Source organism: Culex pipiens, chromosome 1, assembly GCF_016801865.2.
Source record: "Culex pipiens pallens isolate TS chromosome 1, TS_CPP_V2, whole genome shotgun sequence".
Classification (NCBI taxonomy): Eukaryota; Metazoa; Arthropoda; class Insecta; order Diptera; family Culicidae; genus Culex; species Culex pipiens.
In genome coordinates this window covers 28819735-28843851 of record NC_068937.1, presented here as the reverse complement: position 1 = coordinate 28843851, position 24117 = coordinate 28819735, and the positions used below count along the sequence as shown (strand labels likewise).

Here is a 24117-nt window from a genome sequence, read left to right as displayed (position 1 = left end):
CTGATTCCTCCTCCAGCACCCGCATCCTGCGGTATGCCATTTCCCCGTCCCGGCTGGGACGGGAAGCAGCACAGACCCGACCCCGACGAAGACCACAACTTCCACGAGGCTGTAACCGTCGGCCACTCGAACAGATTCGAGGCAATTTCCGACTTGGTTCTGACCGTGAAGTTGCGGTAAACGGCGAGGTCCGACAAGACCCGGTTTGCGCTTGAGTGCGCTCAGTACATTCCATGTTTCGATTCGTGTCCGTGTTTTCATGCTAAGGATCGTTCCATTTCTTAGTTTTTATAAACAATCGTTCCTAAATTTTATTTTAAAAGAAGTTTGACTACGTTTGACAACAAAAGCAAATTATGGAATTTTTGAGTAAACGAAAACAAACAGCTGTCACGACCGGCGTCGCTCGCCGGCTAAATTTTCTGTGGAGGCCACACCGAAATATCTGCAGAGCTTCGCACTAAACCGACGCCGACGTCAAACTTCGTTTGACAGCTGCTGTTTTTGTTGACATCTTGGCAAAGCCAAGTTTTGCAGTGGTGGCTTAAACTTTAGCTTTGAAAAATCTTATTTGTGGAGCAATTTAAAGTTAAAAAGTGGTTGAAAAGTTGATATTTTTTGTAAAATTTATGATATCGATGTTGCCGAATGGCCAACATTGGTCTCAAGTGCTAATCAATTGAAAAGTGAGGTGAAATTCAGACTTTATTTTCTGTTTAGTGTTTTTCTTTCCGATTTCGGGAACGTTCCTCAAATCGCCGAAATGTCCTCGGAGATTCTGTTCGTGATCGAGGGCACCGCCATCAACGGGGCGTACATCAACGACATGAAGAGCAACTACATCATCCCGACGCTGGAGTACTTTTCCCAGAGCACCGTCGGCGACTGTTTCGATGGCTACGCCACCGACAAGAACGGCAACCAGTACGGCGTGGTCACGTACAAGACGGCCCAGAGTCTGCCCGGGGTGTGCTGCACCACGTTCGGCCCGTACAACAGTGCCCACAAGGTGCTCGGCGCCATCGACCGGCTCGAGCTGAGCGGTGGCAAGAGCGAGTCCAACGCCAACCTGGCCGAGGGCCTGGCCACCGCCCTCGTCTGCTTCGACGACTTTGACGAGATGCGCGAAAACACCGGCCAAAAGGTGCACAAATACTGCATCCTGATCGCGGCCAGTTCCCCCTACTCGATGTACGTCACCGAGTGCTACGCGTACGAGAACAAGAACGTCGAGCAGCTGGTCGCGCTCTTCCAAGAAAAAAACATCAATCTCTCCATCATCTCGCCCCGCAAGATCCCAATTCTGTTCAAACTCTTCGAGAAATCCGGTGGCGATCTTAGCTCGTCCAGTATTAAAAACTACTGCAAAGATCCGCGCCACCTGGTCCTGCTGAAAGGGTTCAGCCTCAAGGAACGGCCCGTGAGTCCGCCGGTCAACAATGCCAACAACGCGGGCGCGAACCATAATCAGGTGGGAAGTATGCCCTCGCCGAATCCGAACCAACAGCAACAGCAGCAGCAGCAGCAGCAACAACAGGTTCAACAGCAGCAGCAGGTTAACAATCAGCAGAACGTGATGGACGGAGTTCCGGGACAGCAGCAGCAGCAGCAGCAGATGATGGGCGCGGGAATGGGTAAGAAACTGGAATGTTACCGAATCATAGTTCCTCAATTTCAAGCTGAGTACCGAGCTCGGGAGATACGAGGTCAAGAAGAGTTGCGAATGGCAATTTCATTTGAATTAACGAATCCGCTCTGTATTCAAAAATTGAAGGAGTCCAAAATCTAAATCCTCAAAACTCAAATTCAAAAATTCAGATATTTAAAAATTTCAAAATTCAAAACATAAAATATCTGAAATTTTAAAATCTAAAAATCAAGAGTTTAAGAATTCAAAAATTTAGGAAAAATAAAATAAAAACGAAGATTCAAAATATAAAACTCATAACTAATTCAAAAAATCTGGAATTTTAAAAATTGAAAAATAGGTAAATAATCCAAACATCAAAAATTCTAACATGCAAAAATTTAAAATCTCTTAATTTTTTTTTAAGTTCTAGAAATCTTATTTGAAAAATCAAATTTATTGACAACTTTTGAATTTATTTTTGGGTCAGGCCTGAAAGGATTAAAAACGAAAAGAATAAAAATTTCGATATGCCGCTATCTAAACCGTATAACTTTGAAACATTTTTGGAGTTAGACCCATGTTTAAACCCATGTTTTTTTATTTTTGAACTGTTGAATGTTTTTTCTTAATTTTTACATTTAAAGAATTCTTTTTTGAAAAGGTCCTAAAAGCTATTGGGGTTCATATGCTTATAGGACCTTTAAAAAACTCTAAATTTTTTTATTTTGAATTATTGGAAAAAATCACTTTCCAAATTTTAAGATTTTTAAATAATTTTTTTTTTAAAAGTGTCCAAAAGTTTCTAATTTTAAGATATATGATTTTGTGCATGCTAAAATGTTTAAGCTTATAAAAATAAAAAAAAACTGCTATTTTTAATTTCTGCACTTTTCACTTTCCAAATTTTAAGATTTTTAAATATTTTTTTTAAATTGGTGTCCAAATATTTCTAATTTTATGATATATGATTTTTGTGCATGCTAAAATTTTTAAGCTTAAAAGAATAAAAAAAAACTGATATTTTTAATGTCTACACTTTTAAAATAACATTTTTGGATTTATGTTTTTAAATTTTTTAACGTTTTTTTTTATTTTGTGAATTGTTCAATATTTTTGTTTTAAAATTGTAATATTTCTAAATTTTTATATTTCTTTTCTTTATACTTTTCAATATTTGAATTTTCCTAATTTTTAGATATTTTTTTTAATTATTCAATGTTTTTTCATTTGAATTTTTCATATTCCGAAAAAGGGCCATCCATAAACTACGTGAACACTTTAGGGCGGGAGGGAGTCTAATATTTCTAAAAGAATGTCCACGTGGTTTATGTATGGTCCCTTATTTGATGTTTTGAAATTTAGAGTTTAAATAAGATTTTTTTATGTTTACACAGGATTAGAATATTTTTATTCTTGATATTTGATTTTTTTTAGTTTCCATCTTTTTGAAATGTTGGAAAAAATCACTTTTCAAATTTTAAGTTTAAAAAAAAAAAATTTAAATTGGTGTCCAAATATTTCTAATTATAAGATATATGATTTTTGTGCATGCTAAAATTTTTAAGCTTATAAGAATTAAAAAAAAACTGATATTTTTAATTTCTGCACTTTTCACTTTCCAAATTTTAAGATTTCTAAATATATATATTTTTTAAAATTAGTGTCCAAATATTTCTAATTTTCAGATATATGATTTTTTGCATGCTAAAATTTTTAAGCTTATAAGAATTTAAAAATAAACTGATATTTTTAATGTCTACACATTTAAAATAACATTTTTGGTTTTATGTTTTTAATTTTTTTAACGTATTTTTTATTTTGTGAATTGTTCAATATTTTTGTTTTAAAATTGTAATTTTTCTAAATTTTTATCTTTTTTATATTTTTCAATATTTGAATTTTCCATATTTTCAGATTTTTTTTTTAAATTATTTAATGTATTTATATTTGAATTTTTCATATTCTAAAAAAGGGGCCATCCATAAACTACGTGGACACTTTAGGGAAAGTGGAGAGGGGAAGGGGGTCTTATATTTCTAAAAGAGTGTCCACGTGGTTTATGTATGGTCCCTCATTTGATGTTTTGAATTTTAGAGTTTAAATTTGATTTTTTTTATGTTAACACAAGATTAGAATATTTTTATTTTTGATATTTGATTTTTTTTAGTTTCTGTTTTTATTTTATTTTTTGTCATAAAATTATTTAGATTATTTGTATGGCTTTTCCCCTCAACTAGATTTTTTTTCAAAGATAAACAACATTTTCATTTATTTATTTTTTGGGTGTCTTTGCCTACAAGGCGGTTTGAAAAATATCCAAAAAGCAAAAAAAACATCATAAAATTTTGTTTAATGGACCTTTAAAAAAATAAAATAATTTATTTATTCTAACGTTTTTTTTTTAAATTTCAGTACCTTTTAAATTAGTAAACCTCAATTAATGTTTTTTTTTTGTATATTGTATACAAAGCGGAGTTGCTAATAAGGTTTGAGATTTCCAAAAAAGTGTCCACGTGGTTTTTGGATGATCCCTTGCAGGGTTACCAGGATAAAATTTGGAAAATCGGGCAAAGTATCGATCAAAAATCTAGAAAATCTGGCAGACGAAAATCTAACATGGAGGATATGAATTAAATCAAAAGTTTGTAGAATTCAGAAAATTTCAATTTCTTTTCGAAAAACACATTCTTGTTTTTCGAATTCGTTCATTTTAATTAAAAAAAATGTTCTGCCAAAATCTGTCAATATCTGGCAGAGAGAAGGACGAATCTTTATTCTGGCTGATACTTGAAAAATCTGGCATTCCCAAATTAATCTGACAACCTTGATCCCTTGCCCTTAAACCTACCCACTGAGAATTTAATTTAATATCACGAAATTGGCTCAAGCCTCGACTCGATTCAGGCTCGATCTCGAGCCAGAGCTAGGGGAAATATACCCTTTCAATCAAGAGTTCGATTAAAGCTCCAAAAATACTATTTAGGCTATAAACTAACCAGCAACAGCACCACCTCAAGTAAGCACGCAAATTTATGCTATTTACTGGCCAAAAAGATCAATTTTAATGCACTTTTGATCATAATTTCTATTTTGCGAGATCATTTCTCGTCATTTGGTGGCACACACAGTGACACACGCGAGAAACCCTCAAACGCTTAATGAATATCGCCAAAATCAACTTTTCACTTTCGCTTACATTTTCACGGCGCTTTCGATACAAAACTGCCCCCAACTTTCGGCAACATGTTCTTTTGCACATTAGTTGGTCACTCACTTGAAAAATAATCCCGAAACATGTAAATAATTAGCAAGCGCCATAAAAAAAAACAAACGCGCCAAGTCTTTTGACGTTTCAATTTTGACTACCCATTCCAATCGAAGGCTGAAGGAAACCGAACGAGAAGCCAAGGCAAATAAAGAACAAAGGATGGCTACCAACACCACCGCAGCGCCTGTTGGAGAGTTGCCAGGGAATTTTCTCTATAAATGCTACTTTTCATGAGTGTTTGCTTAAAGTTTCATCAATTTTGGCAGCACTAGGCAGACCCAAAAGAGCAGGGTTGTTACGGACGGCGCGGATCGCGCGGATGGCGCGTTTCGCGCGGATAGCGCGGGTCTGGCACGGATTTGCTGGCTAATTTTTCTCAGGCGCGGATTTCGCGCGGATGGCAATTTTGATAAATAAATTAATTGAGAGAGATAGAATAACTTTCAAGTTATTAAGAAAAATATTATCAGGAGTTACGATAATTTGTTTTTTTCCTTTGAGTGCAAGAATTTCATAATTTTTATTAATTGAATTTTCTTCTGAAAATTTTTGAAGATAAAGATTATGTAGGAATTAGTTTTTATATGTTTCTTGTCATTTCTTAACATCTTCGGCTCTGAATATTTAATTTCTTTTGAGTTTTGAGTAATGATTTTTAACCTCATTTATTTTTAATTTTATATTGGATTTATTCAATTTTTAATTTTGTAAATCAAATATTACAAACTTTTCCCGAAGATATAGACATTAGAATGTGTAACAAAAACTATTATTGGGGCTTGTTCTGGTGGGCGCCAAATAACAGAAGCTGGCCTCCACTTTCGAATTTTGGAATGGAATTTAATCGGTAGAATTTTTTTTTCTAAATTTAAACATTCTTGACGAAAATCAAAAGATCAGAACATTCAATTAATTAATAGTTTTTATTATAACAAAAAATCAAAATACATATTATTTTTTTTTTCGGAATTTCTATAATCGTATTTTAAAAAATCTGAAATTTCGAAATTCAAAAATTTAGCAATCTGAAATTCAAAACACCAAAAATTTGGGTAATCGAAAAAATCAAAATTAAAAAGTCAAAATTTAAAAACTAAAAAATATCAAATTCAAAACAATATAGAAAACAATCTCAAATCTAATCTATTTTTAGTATTCTTAAGCTTATAAATTCTAAAATTCTAAAATTCTAAAATTCTAAAATTCTAAAATTCTAAAATTCTAAAATTCTAAAATTCTAAAATTCTAAAATTCTAAAATTCTAAAATTCTAAAATTCTAAAATTCTAAAATTCTAAAATTCTAAAATTCTAAAATTCTAAAATTCTAAAATTCTAAAATTCTAAAATTCTAAAATTCTAAAATTCTAAAATTCTAAAATTCTAAAATTCTAAAATTCTAAAATTCTAAAATTCTAAAATTCTAAAATTCTAAAATTCTAAAATTCTAAAATTCTAAAATTCTAAAATTCTAAAATTCTAAAATTCTAAAATTCTAAAATTATAAAATTCTAAAATTCTAAAATTCTAAAATTCTAAAATTCTAAAATTCTAAAATTCTAAAATTCTAAAATTCTAAAATTCTAAAATTCTAAAATTCTAAAATTCTAAAATTCTAAAATTCTAAAATTCTAAAATTCTAAGGTTCTAAAATTCTAAAATTCTAAAATTCTTAAATGTTTTTATTTTTAAATTCTTAGAATTCCACAATTTTTGAAGTCCTATTTTATGTAAGAGATTTTGAAATTATGAGAAGACATTAAATTATATGTCTTTCGGAGTGAAATTTTAGCGAGGATTTGGATTACAAACTGTATAAAATTTCTAAGATTTTGAATATTTAGACTTTCGAAATTTAAAATTTTATCATATTATAATTTTAGATTTTGATTTTATTTTGAGGTTATATTTTTCTAATCTAATCTAATCGAACACAAGCGCAGCCAGTCCGAAAAAAAGCATCCTGGAAGAACTTGAGGTTATATTTTTGAAGTTAAATTTTTTGGTTTTTAAATATTAAACATAAAACGAGTTTTTTAATCAAAAACTTTCTGAATTAGTTTTTCTTCATTCAAAAATAAAATTTCTTAAGATTTTCATTTTTTTCGTGCCGCTGTTTGTGTGCTGGGGTGCTTGGTTATTAAATATAGGTGAAGGGATTTTATTAAATGATCATTATATTGCATTATTATATTTATTTGATTATATAACCACACTATATTTTACACTTAACACATCATACAAAACACAAATGAAACTGTAAACAGGAGCGTTTGGTACGGTATGTCCACGCATCCTTCCTCCCCTGTAGACTCTGTGAAATGTGATCCGTTCTCAGAATCCTCTCTGCGGTAAACACAACGTAGTAGGGCTGGCCGCTTTAATTTTTGCAATACATTTTCGGGTGTTCTCGGATGTACTGCAATTATTAATAATGACAAGAAAAGTGCTTGGGGCGTAATCTAATCACAAGACTTTCCAGCATGCTTTCATCGGACTGGCTGCGTTTGTGTTAGATTAGATTAGGTTAGATTAGATTCAAAAATAAAATTTCTTAAATGTTAGTCGCGATATTTTTTTATATGGCGTGGATTTCGCGCGTTTTCGGATTTTATGTCGGCGCGGATTTGGCGCGGATTTTTTTTCGACTCTCCCGTAACAACCCTGAAAGAGCGGTGGAAGTAAAAAAAAACTAAGCTGAAAATAGGAAGATGGGCGTGGCTCAATGCATTCGTTTGATTAGAATACATTTTGGGAATATTTTTTTCAAATGCTTGTAAAAGGAATAGAATAACTTTTAGTAGTAGTGCAAATAAACAAAAATGTTCACAAAAAGTTGCTCTACTCGTTGGTGTACTTAGTTTTAGTAAAATTCAAGGAACACTGCAGATTATCCAGTATCATTCAAACACGACCGCTTATTAGGCTTAAAATGGGTTTATTTCCCCTACTCGAGGCTCGAGCCAATTTTGTGAAATTAATAGCAATTTTCTCCAGAATCCTTTATTGAGGCTTGAGTGCTCTCTCCATCCAGTTATTTAAACGTTTAGGTTCGAGTATAAATCTTACAATAGAGACAGCCAGACCTATGGGCAAATCTTCTCGTTTTTAGTTTTTTTTCAAATAATTGTTAAAAGTTCAATAAAAAAAACTTTAAAAAATCACACCATTCACTAAATTACATTTTCTTCAAAATTACGAAAAAGAGTGAAAGGGCCGTTCAAAAGAGCCCCTCATGAGCGAGCGAAAATGAGCGGTCCCTAAAAAAACGGTTTTGCCCACCTCTAATAAAGGGCTCTCGCTAAGTACCGTGCCAAGAAACGTCAAAGGGAGCGTTCTTTTATTACGTAACACAAAAATCGGCATTTATGACCTCCCCCACATCCCGTAACCAAATTTCCATACAATTTTTTATTTTTTTTTTATAGAGCGTAACAAAGCCTAAAAAAAAAGAAGATGCAGTGGTAATGTCAGAGGCATAACCAGAATGACGAAGAACGTACGATGAAACAGTCGACTCTCTCTGTGTCAATACTGAAGAGACCGAAGTATACTGTTGGAAGGACTGACAAGTCCATCGAAATAGTGAGGTTTACCGAGAAATCAGTGGTCGTCAACCGTAGAGTCGACTGTCGACTGTGTTTACATTAATAATTTGTAGGATGAACCGCTTGTTTACAAAATTTTCACTACTATCTTTCTACCATTCAGGTAACAACCAGGCCGCCCTAGCTGGAATGCGCGGCCCGATGGGCAATCCCCAGCAGCAACAACAACAACAGGTTCAACAGCAGCAACAACAAGCAGTCCTCCAGCAACAGTTGCAACAACAGCAACAACAACAATGCCGCATGAACTTCAACCCGAACCACATGGGCAACCCCAACCAGATGGGCTTCCCCAATCAGATGCCAAACCAGCAGCAGCAGCAAGGCGGCGTCGGTGGCATGAACTACCAGCAACAACTCCAACAACAACAGCAGCAGCAGCAGCAACAACAACAAATGCGCTGGATGGCTCCGCCCCAAGCCCAACCCGGCCGTAACTTTATGCAACCCGGCATGAACGGCAATCCGCAGCAGAATCCCCAACAGCAGCAGCAGCAACAACAACAGCAGAACCAAATGCTGGGCAACAACGGCGGTCAGCAGCAGTCCAACTCGGTGTTGATTTCCCAACTGACCACGCCACCCCACGGCATGAACGCCCAGCAGATGAACCAGATGAACAACCCTCGCATGCAGATGCAGTTCGTGAACAACTGTCTGCAAGGGCAGGGTCAACCCAACCCGCAACAGCAACAGCAGCAGAACATGATGGTTCAGCAACAAAACATGGCCCAGCAGCAGCAAATGTTGCAGCAGCAGCAGCAGAACATGCAAAACCAAAACATGCAGAATCCGATGGGCGTCCCGGGTGGACAAATGGGCGGCCAGATGATCGGCGCCAACCAGCAGCAGCAACAACTCCAACAACAGCAGCAAGCTGCCGTCATGAACAGCCAGCAGCAGATGGGCGGCGCCGGCGGAGCTAACCCACAACAACAGCAACAGCAACAACTCCAACAACAGCAAATGGTTCCCGGTGGTCCGGGTGGGCAGCAGGTTCCTGGCCAAGGACAAGGGCAAGGCCAACCCCAACAGCAGCAGCAGCCTCAGCAACAGCAAATGGGAGGAGCAGTTCAAGGTCAGCAGCAGCAAACGCCGAATCAGCAACCGCGGGAGCGCATCTGGAACGGAATGCTGGAGTGGATCGAGAAGCCGAACAAGAACGAGGCGACCAAGGTGTCGCGGCAGGTGCCCTGTATGGTGACGGCGAACGTCAAGGATGGGGAGCCGGAAATGTGAGTAGCGAAGGGTTGATTGAAATTTGGAAAACATGGGAAAGTCGAGTTGAAATAATCTTTACGATGTCCAAAGCACTTTCCATAGCGCTGCTGCTCGGAAGGCACACCGGTGATGGGCACAAATTTGGGGATCTTTAGAAAAAATACTCAAATTATTGCAACGAGTATCAAATGATTGCAAATTTTTAAGACATTTCAAAATCAATTGTTTTTTAAGGTGAAACGGGACGCCAGTTATTTGACCACTTCTGTTCAAGATCAATTTCTGAACTCGAGAGATTGCTTGCTATTGACCTATTTAGCGTTTCTAATCTAATAATCTAATCAGACCCTAGCGCAGCCAATCTTTCGAAGGGATCCTGGAGAGTTCCTTAGGTTAGATGACGCCTAGCACTCTTCTTGTCATTTATTAACACTTGTAGTGCACCATTGCATTAGAATGCATTGAAACATCACAAGCGTTAAAGCGGCCAGGCCTACTGCGTAAAGCCGTATCGCAGAGATGACTCGTAATTGGGTTGAGTTTGAGCACTGAGTGTTCAAACAACAACACAATTCTGAATCGACAGGGGAGGAAGAAGCGTGGGGACACACCACCATACGCTCCGAGATTTTGGTTGTATTCGTTGGGAGCACCATGCTAAGAAGGTTTGGTACTCCGGGACCCTCTGGGATGGGACATTGTATTTCCACGAATGCCCTGGACTCTATTTGCCGTGGTTATAGCGCCACAACTCGCTCTCTGTAACAGTATTCCTAATTCCAGTCCAAGCTCACCAAGTCGTCATGGCCTAGTGGTTAGCATTTTTGCTTACCAATCCAAAGGACGGAGGATCGAACCCCGCCTCGACCGACTTTGGTTTTTCGTTCATCATTTCAATTTTCTATGTTCTAAACTTTCTCGTTGGGAGCAGATAGGCATCGAACCCAGAACCATTCGCTTACAAAGGGAACACCGTAACCAGTCAGCCACGGCCGCTATTGACCTATTTAGCGTTTGCAAAAAAAAACAGAACTTCGTAAGTTACACAATTGTGCTTCCAAAAACTCGAGTCGTGGTATCAATATGGCTCTTTTTCCCGTTTCACCTTAAATACCCATTTTTAAAAAATGGTCGCATTTTTTGAATACGTATTCAAAAAAAATATATATATATTTACAAAAAAAAAAACATATATATATTTACAAAAAAAAAAAAAAAAAAGGTTTGGAAATTTGTGAGACATTTCCAAAGATGTTTTTTTTATTTCAAGAATACTTTTTTTTTTGTAAATTTACGGATTTTTGAACATTACTTTAATTTTTAGGTTTTGCAATCTGGACATGAAATGATTGCAAATTTTAAGAAGTTTCAAATGTTATATTTTTTTAAAATATGTTTTGACTTCAGCAAACTATACATTTTGAAAAGATACTTGTGGCTGTCAAATTTCTGAAGGTATCTCCACAGCTGAGAATAATGCACGAAAAATATGAAATCATATAAAAAATAAAATTAAAATATAATTTAAAAATATCAAATATATAACAAAACAAAAAAACTACAAAAAAAAAAATAAAGAAAACTTAAAAATATTCCAATTTTAAATTTTGTTGAAAGATTCAACAAATATAAAAAGATCAATATTTTGAAAGTTCAAAAAAAATTACAAAAATTATAAAATATAAAAAGATGGAATAAAAAATAACTGTGAACTTCCAAATAATTTAATTATTGAAAGATTAAAAAAAAGAAAAAAAGTTGATTCATATGATTAAACTTTTTAAACCCAAAGTTAAAAAAAAAATCAAGAATTTCAAAATTTAATCTAGATTAAATTAAAAATCTCAAAAAATCAAAACAAAATCAAATAAAAAATCAAAATGTAAAATTAAACTTTAGAAAATTAATAGATTCAAAAAATCTGAAACATAAACCAAAAAAAGGAAAACATAAAAAAATGGAAAAACAAAAAAAATTAAAGGAAATTTGGACTTTTATAAAAGGTTGAAAAAATAAAAATTTTGAAAACCCAAAAAATAAAACAAATAACAAAAATTCAAACATTCAGAAAGACGAAATGAAAATAACTAAAAACTTCAAATAATTGCAATATTGAAAAAAAAACTTAACAATTTTTGGAAAAACCCAAAATTAATTAAAATCAAGAATTTCAAAATTCAGTCTGAATTAAATTTAAAAAAATCAAAACTAAATCATATTTTAAAAATTAAAAAAAAAAAGCTAAAAGATCAGAAAATTTGAAAAAATCTGCAACTTAAAACAAAAACATAGAAATTCGAAAAATAAAAAAAGTGAAAAAGTATACAAAAGAAAAACAAATCGTTCTGAAAATATAAAAAAGGTTAAAAAATGTTTACAAAATTTAAATTTTGAAAATTCATAAAATAAAAAAAAATAACAAAAATTCAAACATTGCGAAAGACGAAATGAAAATAACTAAAAACTTCAAATAATTGAAAGTTTTAAAAATTGTTGTTTTTTTTTTAAATTTCGAATCATTAAACTTTTTGAAAAGAACCCAAAATAAAAAAAAAAGAATTTTATAATTTATTTAAATAAAATAAAAAATCTCGAAAATTCAAAATTAAATCAAATTAAAAAAAATCAATAAAAATAATCTGAAAATTTAAATAAATTGACATATATCACAAAAATACAATCAAAATTCGAAAAAATTGCGACATAAACTTTGAAAAATATTTGCAGTGGCCTAAATTATACATCACGAAAAAAAAAAAATCAAAACGAAATCAAATTAAAAAAAAAACAAAATGTAAAATTAAACTTCAGAAAATTAACTGATTAACAGAAATCAAAAATAAAAAAAAATAGGAAAACTTAAAAAAATGAAAAAAAAATGCACAATTATAAAAGGCTAAAAAAATCAAAACTTTGAAAATCCAAAAAAAAAAATTCAAACATTGAGAAAGACGAAATTAAAATAAATAAAAGTTTCAAATAATTGAAAGATTTAAAATTTTATTTTACCAAAATTTTAAAAGAAACAAGAATTTCAAAATTTAGTCTAAATTAAATTAAAATATTCAAAACTGAACTACATAAAACTAAATTAAAAAAAAATAAATAAACAAAAAGAAATAAAAGTTCAGAAAATTAGAAGTTTGAAAAATATCCACAACATAAAACAAAAACATCAAAATACGAAAAATATAAAAAATGTGAAAAAATATACAAACAAAAAAAAGTTCTGAAAATGTAAAACAATATTTAAAAAATCTAAATTTTGAAAATTTAAAAATAAAAAATTACAAAAATTCAAAAATTGAGAAAGACTGATAACTAAAAACTTCAAATAATTAAAAGATTTAAAATTTAATAGAAAATCTCGAAAATTCGAAATTAAATCAAATAAAAAAATTAAAAATAAAGTTCAGAAAAAAATATAATAAAAAAATCTGAAAATTGAAAATAAATTGAATATATCTCAAAAATATAATCAAAATTCGACAAAAACACCAAATAAAAAAATTACAGAATCTGAAAAATTGAGGACGATGCAATGAAAATAACAAAAACTTCAAATAATTGAAAGATTGAAAAAATAAAAGTTATTAATTCCAATGATAACATTGTTTTAAAAAGAAACTCAAAAATTTAAAAAAACTTGAATTTCAAAAATAAATCTGAATTAAATAAAAAATTAAATCAAATAAAAAAGGTAAAATTAAAGTTCAGAAAATTAAAAGATTGAAAAAATACTTAAAATTTATATGACTAAAAATATTAAAATTCAAAAAATATAGAACTTTTTAAAAAATATCTAAATGAAATTAAAAATATCAAAATTGTAAACTCATCAAATTTCAACAAAAATCGTAAAGTAAAATCAAAGTTCAGAAATAAAATAAATTTATAAGATTGTAAAATTAAAGAAAAAACTAAAAAAAGATAAAATCTTAATAACCAAAAAATAAATCAAAAATACCTAAAAAAAACTAAAAAATAACTTGTAATGTCACAATTCAAAAAGCAAAAAAAATGATAATTAGAAAATTTAAAAAAATATTTATAAAGAAAATTAAAAAAGTCAGGAATAAAAAAAATCAAATTATAATAAGTTAAATTTTTTAAAAGAAATCAGAAATTTAATATATTTTTTTTTCATTTTAAACAAATAAAATAATATGCAAAAATATTAAATAGTATTAAGGAAATTAAAAAAATAGAAATCAAAATTTATTTGTTGAAAAAAAATAAATAATTGTAATTAGTTGCTTTATGTAGTAATTTGTAGTGTACTTTTCGCCAAAAATATGAAATTCATTGAATAATAGAAAAAAATATTCATAAAAAATTCTAAAAGTTTAAAATCTAAAACATCGCAAAGTTTTCACGATAAACAAAATCTATCAAAACAAACTATTAGCCGATAAACAAAATCTATCAAAACAAACTATTAGCCGTGTGTCTAAGCTGGCTGTCAACGACATGCCAGCTGAGTTTCGACGCTATGGGGTGGACTGTTTACATTAAAAAGATTTTTCTTTTTCAAATCTTCTAACTTTTATCTCAAAAACAGCAAAGCGGACAACTGGCCACCACGTCTGATTATGCAGCTGATGCCGAAGGCCCTGGTCGGCAGTGCCGGTGGCCAGTACATCAAGGAGTCCAAAACGGTGGTGTTCATCCCGCAGCCGTGCGACGCCCTGGAAGCTCTCTCCAAGGTTATGGGTTCCGGATTTGTGAGTATCTTTAGGTTTATGATTTGAAGACGTGGTTGATTGATTGAGGTTGATTCTAGGCCGGTTGCGTCCACTTTACAACTTCACCGAGCTGCGACATCAAGGTGCTGATCCTGCTGTACACCGCCGAGAAGAAGGCCTACCTGGGCTTTATCCCGAACAACCAGGCCGCGTTCGTGGACCGGCTGAAGAAGGTCATCATGCAGAACAAGAACATGCAGGCGGCGAACCAGCAGCAGGCTGGGGGTTCCGGAATGGGGGCGCAGATGATCCAGGCCGGGATGAACCCTCAACCCGGACAGCAGCAGCAGCAACAGCAACAACAGCAGAATCAACAGCAGCAACAAAATCAACAGCAGGTTCAGCAGCAACAGCAGGTCGTTCAGCAGCAGCAGGTTAATCAGCAGCAGATGATGGGTGGCCCCGGAATGGGCGGACCCGTTCCGGGTCAGATGGTTCCCGGGGGGATGCAGCAAGGTCCCCGGATGGGGGGAATGGTTAATGTAAGTTGCTGGTTTGAGGTTGTTAAGAGCTGATTTGAAGAGCGTTGTTTTTCGATATCCTAACAGATGCAGCAAGATCAGTTCTACGGCAATCAGATGGGCAATCAGCAGATGCAGGACCCGAGTATGCAAATGTCCCAGCAGGAGCAGTACAAAATGCTACTTCAACAGCAGCAGCAGCAGCAGCAACAGCAACGCAACATGGGCGGTCCCATGGGAAATATGGGGGTAAGAAATTCCCGAAACCCTTAAAAAAATCAAATTTAACATGCAATCCCCAAAACAGATGAACGTCGGCCTGCAGAACCAGCGCATGATGCGACCGGTGCTGTCCAACAACCCGGGTCTGCGCCACCTGCTCCAGCAGCAGCCAAATCCGCAGTTCCGCCAGCAGATGGCCAACATGGGCGGTGGTGGTGGCGGTGTTGGTGGAGTAGGTGGCGTCGGAGTGGGACCCAACCCGATGGGACAGATGGGTGGAGGGGCGGTCGGAGGGGTGGTTCCCCAGCAGCAGCAGCAACAGCAGCGGCCCAACCCGAACCAGGCCCCGTTCGATGATGCGAACTTTGATTTTATGTAAGTTTAAGCGGAGCGGTGAGTTATGAAATTATGCTATTTTTGTTTTATGATTTTGACTTTCGATATACAACCGTTTCTATAAGAATATCAAATATTTATGTAAGCGCAAAAGTTACTATCAAAACAGTATATCTCGTAAATGTCCAAAATATAAACTCGGTCAAAAATTATCTGAATCAACAGTAACTTAACTTATTTGCAAGGAAAGAAAATGTCCTTTAAAAAAATCTTAAAAAAGTGGTTGAAACTCAGCCGAACCCAATTCCGACTTCGACTCCAAATCTGACTCCGCGTTCAGTGAAACGTTTAGAATGTTATTTGTCGTCATGATAAAGGACGTATTAGACTATGACAAACAAACAAACAAACAAACTCGCAAACAAACAAACTTTTTGACAGTTTGGCAGTTTGCCTGCTTTGTTTGTTTGCAGAAACGTCAGCCTGCATATATTTGGCATTATTTGCGAGTTTATCAATCTGTCAAACAAATCAAAAAGAGCGAGTTTTGTTTGTCATAGTCTAATACCTCCTTAAGTTTCAAACTCCAAAGCAGTATCGAAAAGTATTACGTTTCGATCTGAGTGCTGAAAAGTTGTATTTTTCTGCACTCAAACGGATGTACAAGTGTTGGAAGCCCATGACAATGCACAGTGGTCCGAAACCGAAATCTAGCGTGACAAAATTGATACCGGCCACACGTTAAGATTTAGAGCTTTGGTGTCTTCGGGACAAATGATCAGGGTCAATAGGGGCATCTTTTGGTATGGTGGACATTAGGGTGGTCCAAATTTTAGGGTGGTTCAGAATTTTTATTTTGACGGGATGACGAGATAGCGCTTTGGTGTCTTCAGAAAAGTTGTAGAAAACACCATTCTGAGCAACTTTGCTCAAGAGCACAAAGCTCTATCTTCAAACGGGAAGTTTCTAGAGCCATTTTTGTTATTTAGGTTGAAGTGTTTTTTATGAAAAAATGAGTTTTTTGAATTTATCAACTCAGGCTTGTGTCGTAGCGAGTTGGTGTCTTCTAGACATTTGTAGAGCTTATCAAAACACACATTTATCTTCCAAGAGAGCAAAAATCGGACCTTTAAAACGAAAGTTATAGCCAAAATACGACGAAAAAGACGCCATTTTGAAATGTGAATAACTCGAAAAGGTGGTAGAGTTTGACCTCGCTCTTAGAAGCATATGAAAGTACACATTTTAGAGTACATTTGCTGAAAATATCTCGGGGGTCTTTTTTGTTTAACTTATTTAATCTCAATTTGAAAATGAGCCTTTTTTAATCGTTTTTTGCCCATAACTTTTGATAGAATTGAACAAAATTCATTTTTCAAGAATAAAAATGTTCATTTTGACAAGCTCTACAATTGTCTAGAAGGGCTCAAAAACGTACATAATGATCTAGTGGTTGTAAAAGAAGAAACAAGTTTTGGCTGAAATATTTCAGGAATAAATTTAATTATTTTGTTGATACCATTTTTTCATAAACACTTCAACCTAAATAACAAAAAGAAACTTCCCGTTTGAAGATAGAGCTTTGTGCTCTTGAGCAAAGTTGTTCAGAATGGTGTTTTCTACAACTTTTCTGAAGACACCAAAGCGCTATCTCGTCATCCCGTCAAAATAAAAATTCTGAACCACCCTAAAATTTGGACCACCCTAATGTCCACCATGCCAAAAGATGCCCCTATTGACCCTGATCATTTGTCCTGAAGACACCAAAGCTCTAAATCTTAACGTGTGGCCGGTATCAATATTGTCACGCTAGATTTCGGTTTCGGACCACTGTGCAATGTTGCAAAAAGTTCAACTTTTCATTATCGTTTTTTTTTGCGTTCCACGACGTCGTGACAAATGAGTTGCACAACTTTTTGGAACTGTTGCGAAGTGACGTTTTATAATTTTGGAACCCACAGTGTTGCAAATGAGTGATAGAAAAAAACATTATTTGATAATCCCTGACAATGACGACCGTGACAAGCGTGAATGTGCAAATACAAAAACGTGGTCGGCTGTATTTGGCGCTAAAGTATTAGGGCCGAAAGAAGAGCAGTGAAAATGAAAATTTTGAGAGGTGAGAGTGTAATATCTTTACTTTAAAAGGTCATAATTTGAGTAAGATTTATTTTTTTCCAAGAACCGCCACCTTAATTTTTTTTTAACTAATCGGCAATGGTTGGTGCGAACTTCTATACGACTCAAAATTGCGAGGTTTTTGTCCCTGAAAAGATATATTAAAAATCTTTAATTGAAAAATCAGTTTTGGTGAAATTGACACTAAAAACAAATATTTTTTATGTAAAACTCTTAAATTTTTCAAGTACATCCGTAGAGCTTTGCAGTAGAATTGGGTCCTAAAGCCCTAAGTAAATTTGTATGTACAACGATTAAAAACACGCCTAAAACCATTTCTGCTCACTTTTTGTTATTTTAATGCAAAAAAAGGTGACAAGACAACATTTGTTCGATGGATCAACTATGGTCCCCCTGGAAAGAGCTTTCAAGTAGGACCTTTTCTGTCAAAAACCCAATTGGGTCCTGAAATGAAGCTTAGATTGCTGCTAAAAGCTTATTTTCTGAGTACAATGACCCTTTGTACGACCACAAAGAATTTAAAATGGATTTTTAAATCAATTTTGAAAAATTAACCTCGCGGTCCTTATTGACAGAAAAGCTCCTACTTGACAGCTCGTTCCAAGGGGACCATAGTTGATCCATCGAAAAAATGTTGTCAAGTAAAAAAAATAATTTTGCATTAAAATGAAAAAAGTTATCAGAAATGGGTTTCAATCGTGTTTTTACCGTTGTACATAAAAATTGACATAGGGCTTTAGTACCCAATTAGTTGAAAAATCGGTAAAGTTTAGATTGGTAAACCATCTGAGAAATTCTCTGAGATTTCGGTCATTCGTTTTTTTTTTGTATTTTTTAATCCGACTGAAACTTTTTTGGTGCCTTTGGTACGCCCAAAGAAGCTATTTCGCAGCATTAGTTTGTCCATATAATTTTCCATACAAATATGGCAGCTGTCAATACAAAAAAAAATGAAAATTCAAAAATCTGTTTCTTTTGAAGGATTTTTTTGATGGATTTGATGTCTTCAGCAAAGTTGAAGGTATGGATAAGGACTACACTGAAAAAAATTATACACTGTACAAATTTTTTAAGTGATTTTTAATTTCACTTTTTGTCACTTAATGTTGATTTGCAAAAAAACACTATTTTTCATTTTTTTTTATTTAATTATATGTTTTAGGTAGGGCGTCCAAATTTCCCGAGTTTTAAATTTCCTGGGAAACGGGAAAAATATTTTTGGAATCCCGGGAATTCCCGGGATCCCGGAAATTTTTTGAAACAGTCATTAAATCAATGTTTTCATTAAAATCATAGAATTACATGCTAAACTTCAATCTAAACAAGGATGTCACTTTTTAAATAGCTTAGATGATATTAAAATAAGTTTTTTTTGTTCTTTGTTGTGCTTTGGATTTCAAATGAACTGCAATGTGATTCAAATTCTTATATAAATATTTTTTTCTTTTTTATATAACACGACCAGAAAAGCATGAAAAATTTCTTTGAAAGTATCTTTTAAAAAACAAGAGACGACAGCAAATAAAATGACACCAGTAAATGTGAAATTTTTGATAAGTTTCGAATTTTATGTTGTACATAATAAAAGTTTAAGAATCAAGTGGCAAAAAGAAGAAATTATTTCAGCACGAGTCGTACATTTATCGAATAAATCTCGATAACATTTTCAAAATGTCCTATGTACATAGGAAACTCTTGGCGCATTGCTTGTTTTAAAAAAGTTTCACAACATGTTGCAATCCCGAATAAACGCCTTTTAAATGGAATTTTTGAGAACATCCATGTTTTAAATAAATTCATCGGTAAAATATAAAAAAATAGGTAATATTGAAACTAGTGCTGAAAAGTCAAACTTTTACAACAAAAAAAAAACTTTTACAAAAAACATATTTTGTACATTATTTTTAAGTTACTACCGCCAACTAGGAAAAAAACAGGAATACAGTCTGAATAGGTAAGGAGATTCTAGAGCAATAAATTTGGAAATCGGTGTTCTGTGAAATTGTTTTGTTCTGTTCCTGTTTTAACCAAAGTCATTCAACACATCATGCAAAAAAAAAAAAAAGAAATAACTGTCTTAATTCGTTTCATTTGTCCTGATTTGCCCCACATGTCGGTGTTTGATAAAAAATTATTTGATTTGTTTTTTTTTTAATATTTTTTTAATCATAAATATACGTAGATTTCTCAATCTTTCAAAAATAAAAAAAAATCAAATAGGAAATATTTAAAAAACCATTTTGCAATTTATACAAATGTCCCTAATAAACCAAATTAATGCTGATATATGCCGAATACAAATTACAATGCTTTAAAATTATTATCGATTATGAGGTATAAAACTGTTCATCTATTTCCACAACCAGATCTGAATTTCCAGACCAAAATTTGCTTTTTTTTCGGGAATTCCCGGGACAAATTATAAAAAATCCCGGGATTCGGGAATTTTGTCCCGGGAACTCCCGGGATGGACGCACTAGTTTTAGGGGACATCAAATGCCAACTTTTCAGAAATTTACAGAATGGGCAAAAATTCTTAGACTGAGTTATAATTTTTTGAATCAATGCTGATTTTTTTTTCAAAAAATCCAAATATCAGTCGCAAAAAATTTTCAACTTTATTTTTCGATGTAAAATCGATTTTGCAATCAAAAAGTACTTTGGTGAAATTTTGATAAAGTGCACCGTTTTCAAGTTATAGCTTTTTTCAGAATTTTTTTTTTTAACTGTCGCAGTTATTATTTTTTTAAAATTTGAACCCATGTTTGCCCACCCTTGAAAAAAATATTTTAATAAGCTGAGAAAATTCTCTATATTGTGCTTCTTGAACTTTGTTGATACGACCCTTAGTTGCTGAGATATTGCCATACAAAGATTTAAAAACAGGAAATTTGATGTTATCTAAGTTTCACGCACCCAAACAACCAACCATTTTCTAATGTCGATATCTCAGCAACTAAGGCTCTGATTTTCAATGTCAAAATATGAATTATTCGTGAAATTTTTCGATCTTTTCGAAAACATTTTTTTTTATTTTTCAAATCAAGACTATCATTTCAAAAGGGTCAATCATTCAATATTACGCCCTCAGTATGGATGCAAAAATTCATAACACAATCAAAGATTTTTTGCCCATTCTGGAAATTTTTAAAAAGTTGGCATTTGATGTTCCCTGAAACATATTAGAAAATAAAAAAAATAAAAATAGCTTTTTTTTTGCAAATCAAGTTTTAGTGAAAAAAGTGAAACAGAAAATGACCAAACAATTTTTTTACGTGTATATTTTTTTCAGTGTAGTACTTATTAAATCCTTCAAAAGAAACAGAGTTTTGAATTTTCATTTATCATTTTTGTATGGACAGATGCCAAATTTGTATGGAAAATTATATGGACAAACTAATGATGCAAAATGGCTTCTTTGGGCATACCGAAGGCACCAAAAAAAGTTTCAGCCTGATTAAAAAAATACAAAAAATTCAATTTATAAAAAAGACCGATTTTGTAGAGAGTTGCTGATCTGTCAAAATGAAAAAAAAAAAAAAAAAAAAAAACCGACTTTTGGTTGTACGATTAACAATAATGAACGTCATTACCGAGTTTTAATAAGTTTTTACCGAATTCGGTATTTTTCAGTTTATCGAACTTTCATCAGTTGAAAATTCGGTAAACTTTACCGAATTCGTTAAAAAAATCTAAGTGTGAAAAAACAATTATTATTCTTCGTCATCCATGTGAAAAAAGTCTTAAAAAACCTCAAAATTGTTCGAAAATATCAAATTTCTAAAAATATTTTTGATTCATTTCAAACAACCATGCGGGGCAATATGCACCGCAACATTGGGGCAAAATGCACCGGGTAAAAGCAGTTTTCACTAGTCACCACTAGATGACACCGCTTTTTTTACAAAGGAGCTTCATAGCGGTGCATTTTGCCCCGACCACGCTTTTTGCAGAAAATTTAATTAAAAATGCAGTTTTTGATGTTTTTAGACTCATCTATCTACAGAATAATGAAGATTTTGGCAAAAACTATATACCTCAACACTTACAATTGAGAGATTCGACAGAAACGTGCACGCATCCTGGTGGCGAGTAGAAGCACTACGCAACGATGTTCGGAATGACAGCGTGCTTGGAAATATTATTTTTTTTGCAGTTTTTGATTTTTATATCCTTCAAATATGTTTTAACGTCGATGAAAGTCATTGTAAAGTGTGGCAATCGCATAAACGAGTCGAATGATGTAAAAATCATAGGGGCTGAGTTAATTTTTCATGTTTTTTCCTCAAATTTACCAAAAAGATCTTTTGAAAAATTGATTTAAATATGATTTATTTGATTGATAATGCTCCTTATGTGTGTATTATTGATAGAACAAACTATTAGAATCATATTACAGCATAATAACAATAATTTTCTCAAAAAATTGCCAGTTATTCGAATTTTTCCAAAAAAATCCAAAAAATCACCAAAATGCATTTTTAAGGTCAATATTTTGGTCAAAGGGGAAGAGAAGTAAAGTTTAAACACTTTTACATAACATTTCATCATTACTTTTAACTTTTGCAACATTTAACTCAAGTTATCCAAAATATCGATCATCTTTTTAGAAAAATCGTTTTAATAAAATTCCAGTCACAATTAATCACTACAAATCACCACGCATTATGATCGTTAGCGAAATTGCCACACTTTGCAATACCCCACTTTTCTGAAAATGCTTGATTTTTCATCATAAACGCGATTTTTCCCTAAAAACTGCTCAAAATGTATGGGGGCAGTCATTCCGAACACCGCTGGAACAACAGCGAACCTAGCGGAAAAAACGTCGTCGAATTCTTCAATATGAATAAACGCTTTTTAAATTGTCCAAAACTCATAATGAAAGTTCAATGAAAATTAGATGAAAACACAATATTTTAAAGTTTTGCAAATAACTTAAGCTGTTTTTATACTACGATGCTCAAATTTTTCCAGCATGGTTTAGCAATGTTAAGCTTCCAATTTCTATGATTTTTTTTCCCGGAAAATTCTTCCAAATGCCGAGAAAAACAGGGGGTGCATATTACCCCTTTTCCCCCTATAGAAATTTCGGACCTCGCAAATAAAACACCGCTCGAACGCATGTTTAGGATTTCTTTCCATTTTATTTATTTTTATCTCTTTTAAATTATTTTATTCATATTTAATAGTTTTTTTCCTTGCTCTTTTTGTTTTCCATTTTTCTGTTTTTTTTCTCCATATTTTTATATTTTACTTTAATTTTAATTACCTTTGAAGACTAGATTAAACAATTTACTCTTAAATATTTTCTGCATTTTCTTGCTTTTTTCTTTGTTTTTTTTTCCTTCCATGTTTATATATAATTTAATATTAAATTTAATATTATGTGTGTGTATGTGTGTTGACTATTCGTCCTTAAGTGATCTGAGATTTTCAGTTTTTTTGCTCTTGTTATGTTTCCTCATCTTTTTGCTTTCTTCCATTTCCCACATTTCCACACTTATTTTCTTTTTGTTTTGCTTTTGTTTGCTCCGACATTATATGCTCGCTTGTTGTTTTTGTTGTTTGTTTACTCACTCGATTCGCCCGTTTTTAACCTTCTTCTCCCTCCCATCTGATGTGTGTGTGTGTGTTTCGGTGTGTGCTGATGTTGTTTTGCTTCGTTACTGATGTTTCTTTTTTTGCGTGTGTTGGTGTAGGTCATTGCTAAAATTGCGAGATTTCTATGTTTTTGTTTTTGCTTGATTTTCACGTTCACACACACTTTGGGGTAAATGGGCATGTTTGCTGTGTGGTTGTGTGATTTTTTATGTGGGTTTTTGCTTTCATGAGGGCGATTTCTTGTTTTTTTTTTCATTTGTTTGGTTTTGCTTGTGTTACATTTGTTTCTATTCCATTGTTTTACTTTTTTTTTCGTCTATGTTATGCTTACGATGAAAGATAGAGAGAATGTGTCTGTGTGTGTTTTTGTGTTTGTATGGTTGTTTATTTGCTGATTCTTCTGATTTATTTTATCTTTTTTTGGTATTTCACTAGTTACACCACTCTGCGCTCTCTTCTGCACTTTCGCCTTAAATAGTTTTTTTTTATTTTCACAATTCTGATTTCTATCTGTGTGTGTGAGTGTGTGGTTTTGCTTTATATTATTTAAGATTTTTTTTTCATTCAAAGAGACAAAATACAAATACAAATGCACGCACTTTTACATATAAATATTCTTTTTTTTTAGTGTTGTTACTTGTTATATATGGTCACGTTTAAAAATAAAAAAAATGCTAGATGTAATTTGTGTTTATACTTTTTTTCTTTTCTTTCTTTCTTCGCTCAACAGTTTCCACCTTGGGTTGCTTAAATTTGATTTAAAGTTTCAATAAATTCAATCTTGGGTTACTTTGTTTTTTTCTTTCTTTCTCTGCGCGATGCGTTGCGAGAACGACAATTCGATTTCTTTAAAGTTTTTCATTGTTTTTAAAAAGGATAAAATAC

General features: G+C 32.9%; 1 protein-coding gene across 2 annotated transcripts; it reads left to right on the top strand.

The window, feature by feature from the left end:
- Positions 1–634: 634 nt before the first annotated feature.
- On the top strand, positions 635–15670 carry LOC120413734 (mediator of RNA polymerase II transcription subunit 25). 2 transcript variants are annotated; one of them, XM_039574660.2, is made up of 6 exons: positions 635–1634; positions 8608–9739; positions 14287–14449; positions 14509–14952; positions 15016–15180; positions 15239–15670. In XM_039574660.2, exons 1-6 carry the CDS (start codon positions 764–766, stop codon positions 15530–15532), a joined length of 3069 nt encoding a protein of 1022 aa, XP_039430594.1. In that variant the 5' UTR covers positions 635–763; the 3' UTR covers positions 15533–15670. The 2 variants fall into 2 exon arrangements, with proteins under 2 accessions (XP_039430594.1, XP_039430595.1); XM_039574661.2 differs by having other exon boundaries at positions 636–1634; positions 15019–15180; positions 15239–15665.
- Positions 15671–24117: the final 8447 nt, after the last annotated feature.

Excerpts from the sequence above, each read along its gene's own strand:
- LOC120413734 (XM_039574660.2), top strand. The coding sequence starts at position 764 with ATGTCCTCGGAGATTCTGTTCGTGATCGAGGGCACCGCCATCAACGGG. Across the intron at positions 1,635-8,607 it reads GATGATGGGCGCGGGAATGG|GTAACAACCAGGCCGCCCTA; the intron begins GTAAGAAACTGG and ends TCTACCATTCAG. Across the intron at positions 14,450-14,508 it reads AGGTTATGGGTTCCGGATTT|GCCGGTTGCGTCCACTTTAC; the intron begins GTGAGTATCTTT and ends GGTTGATTCTAG.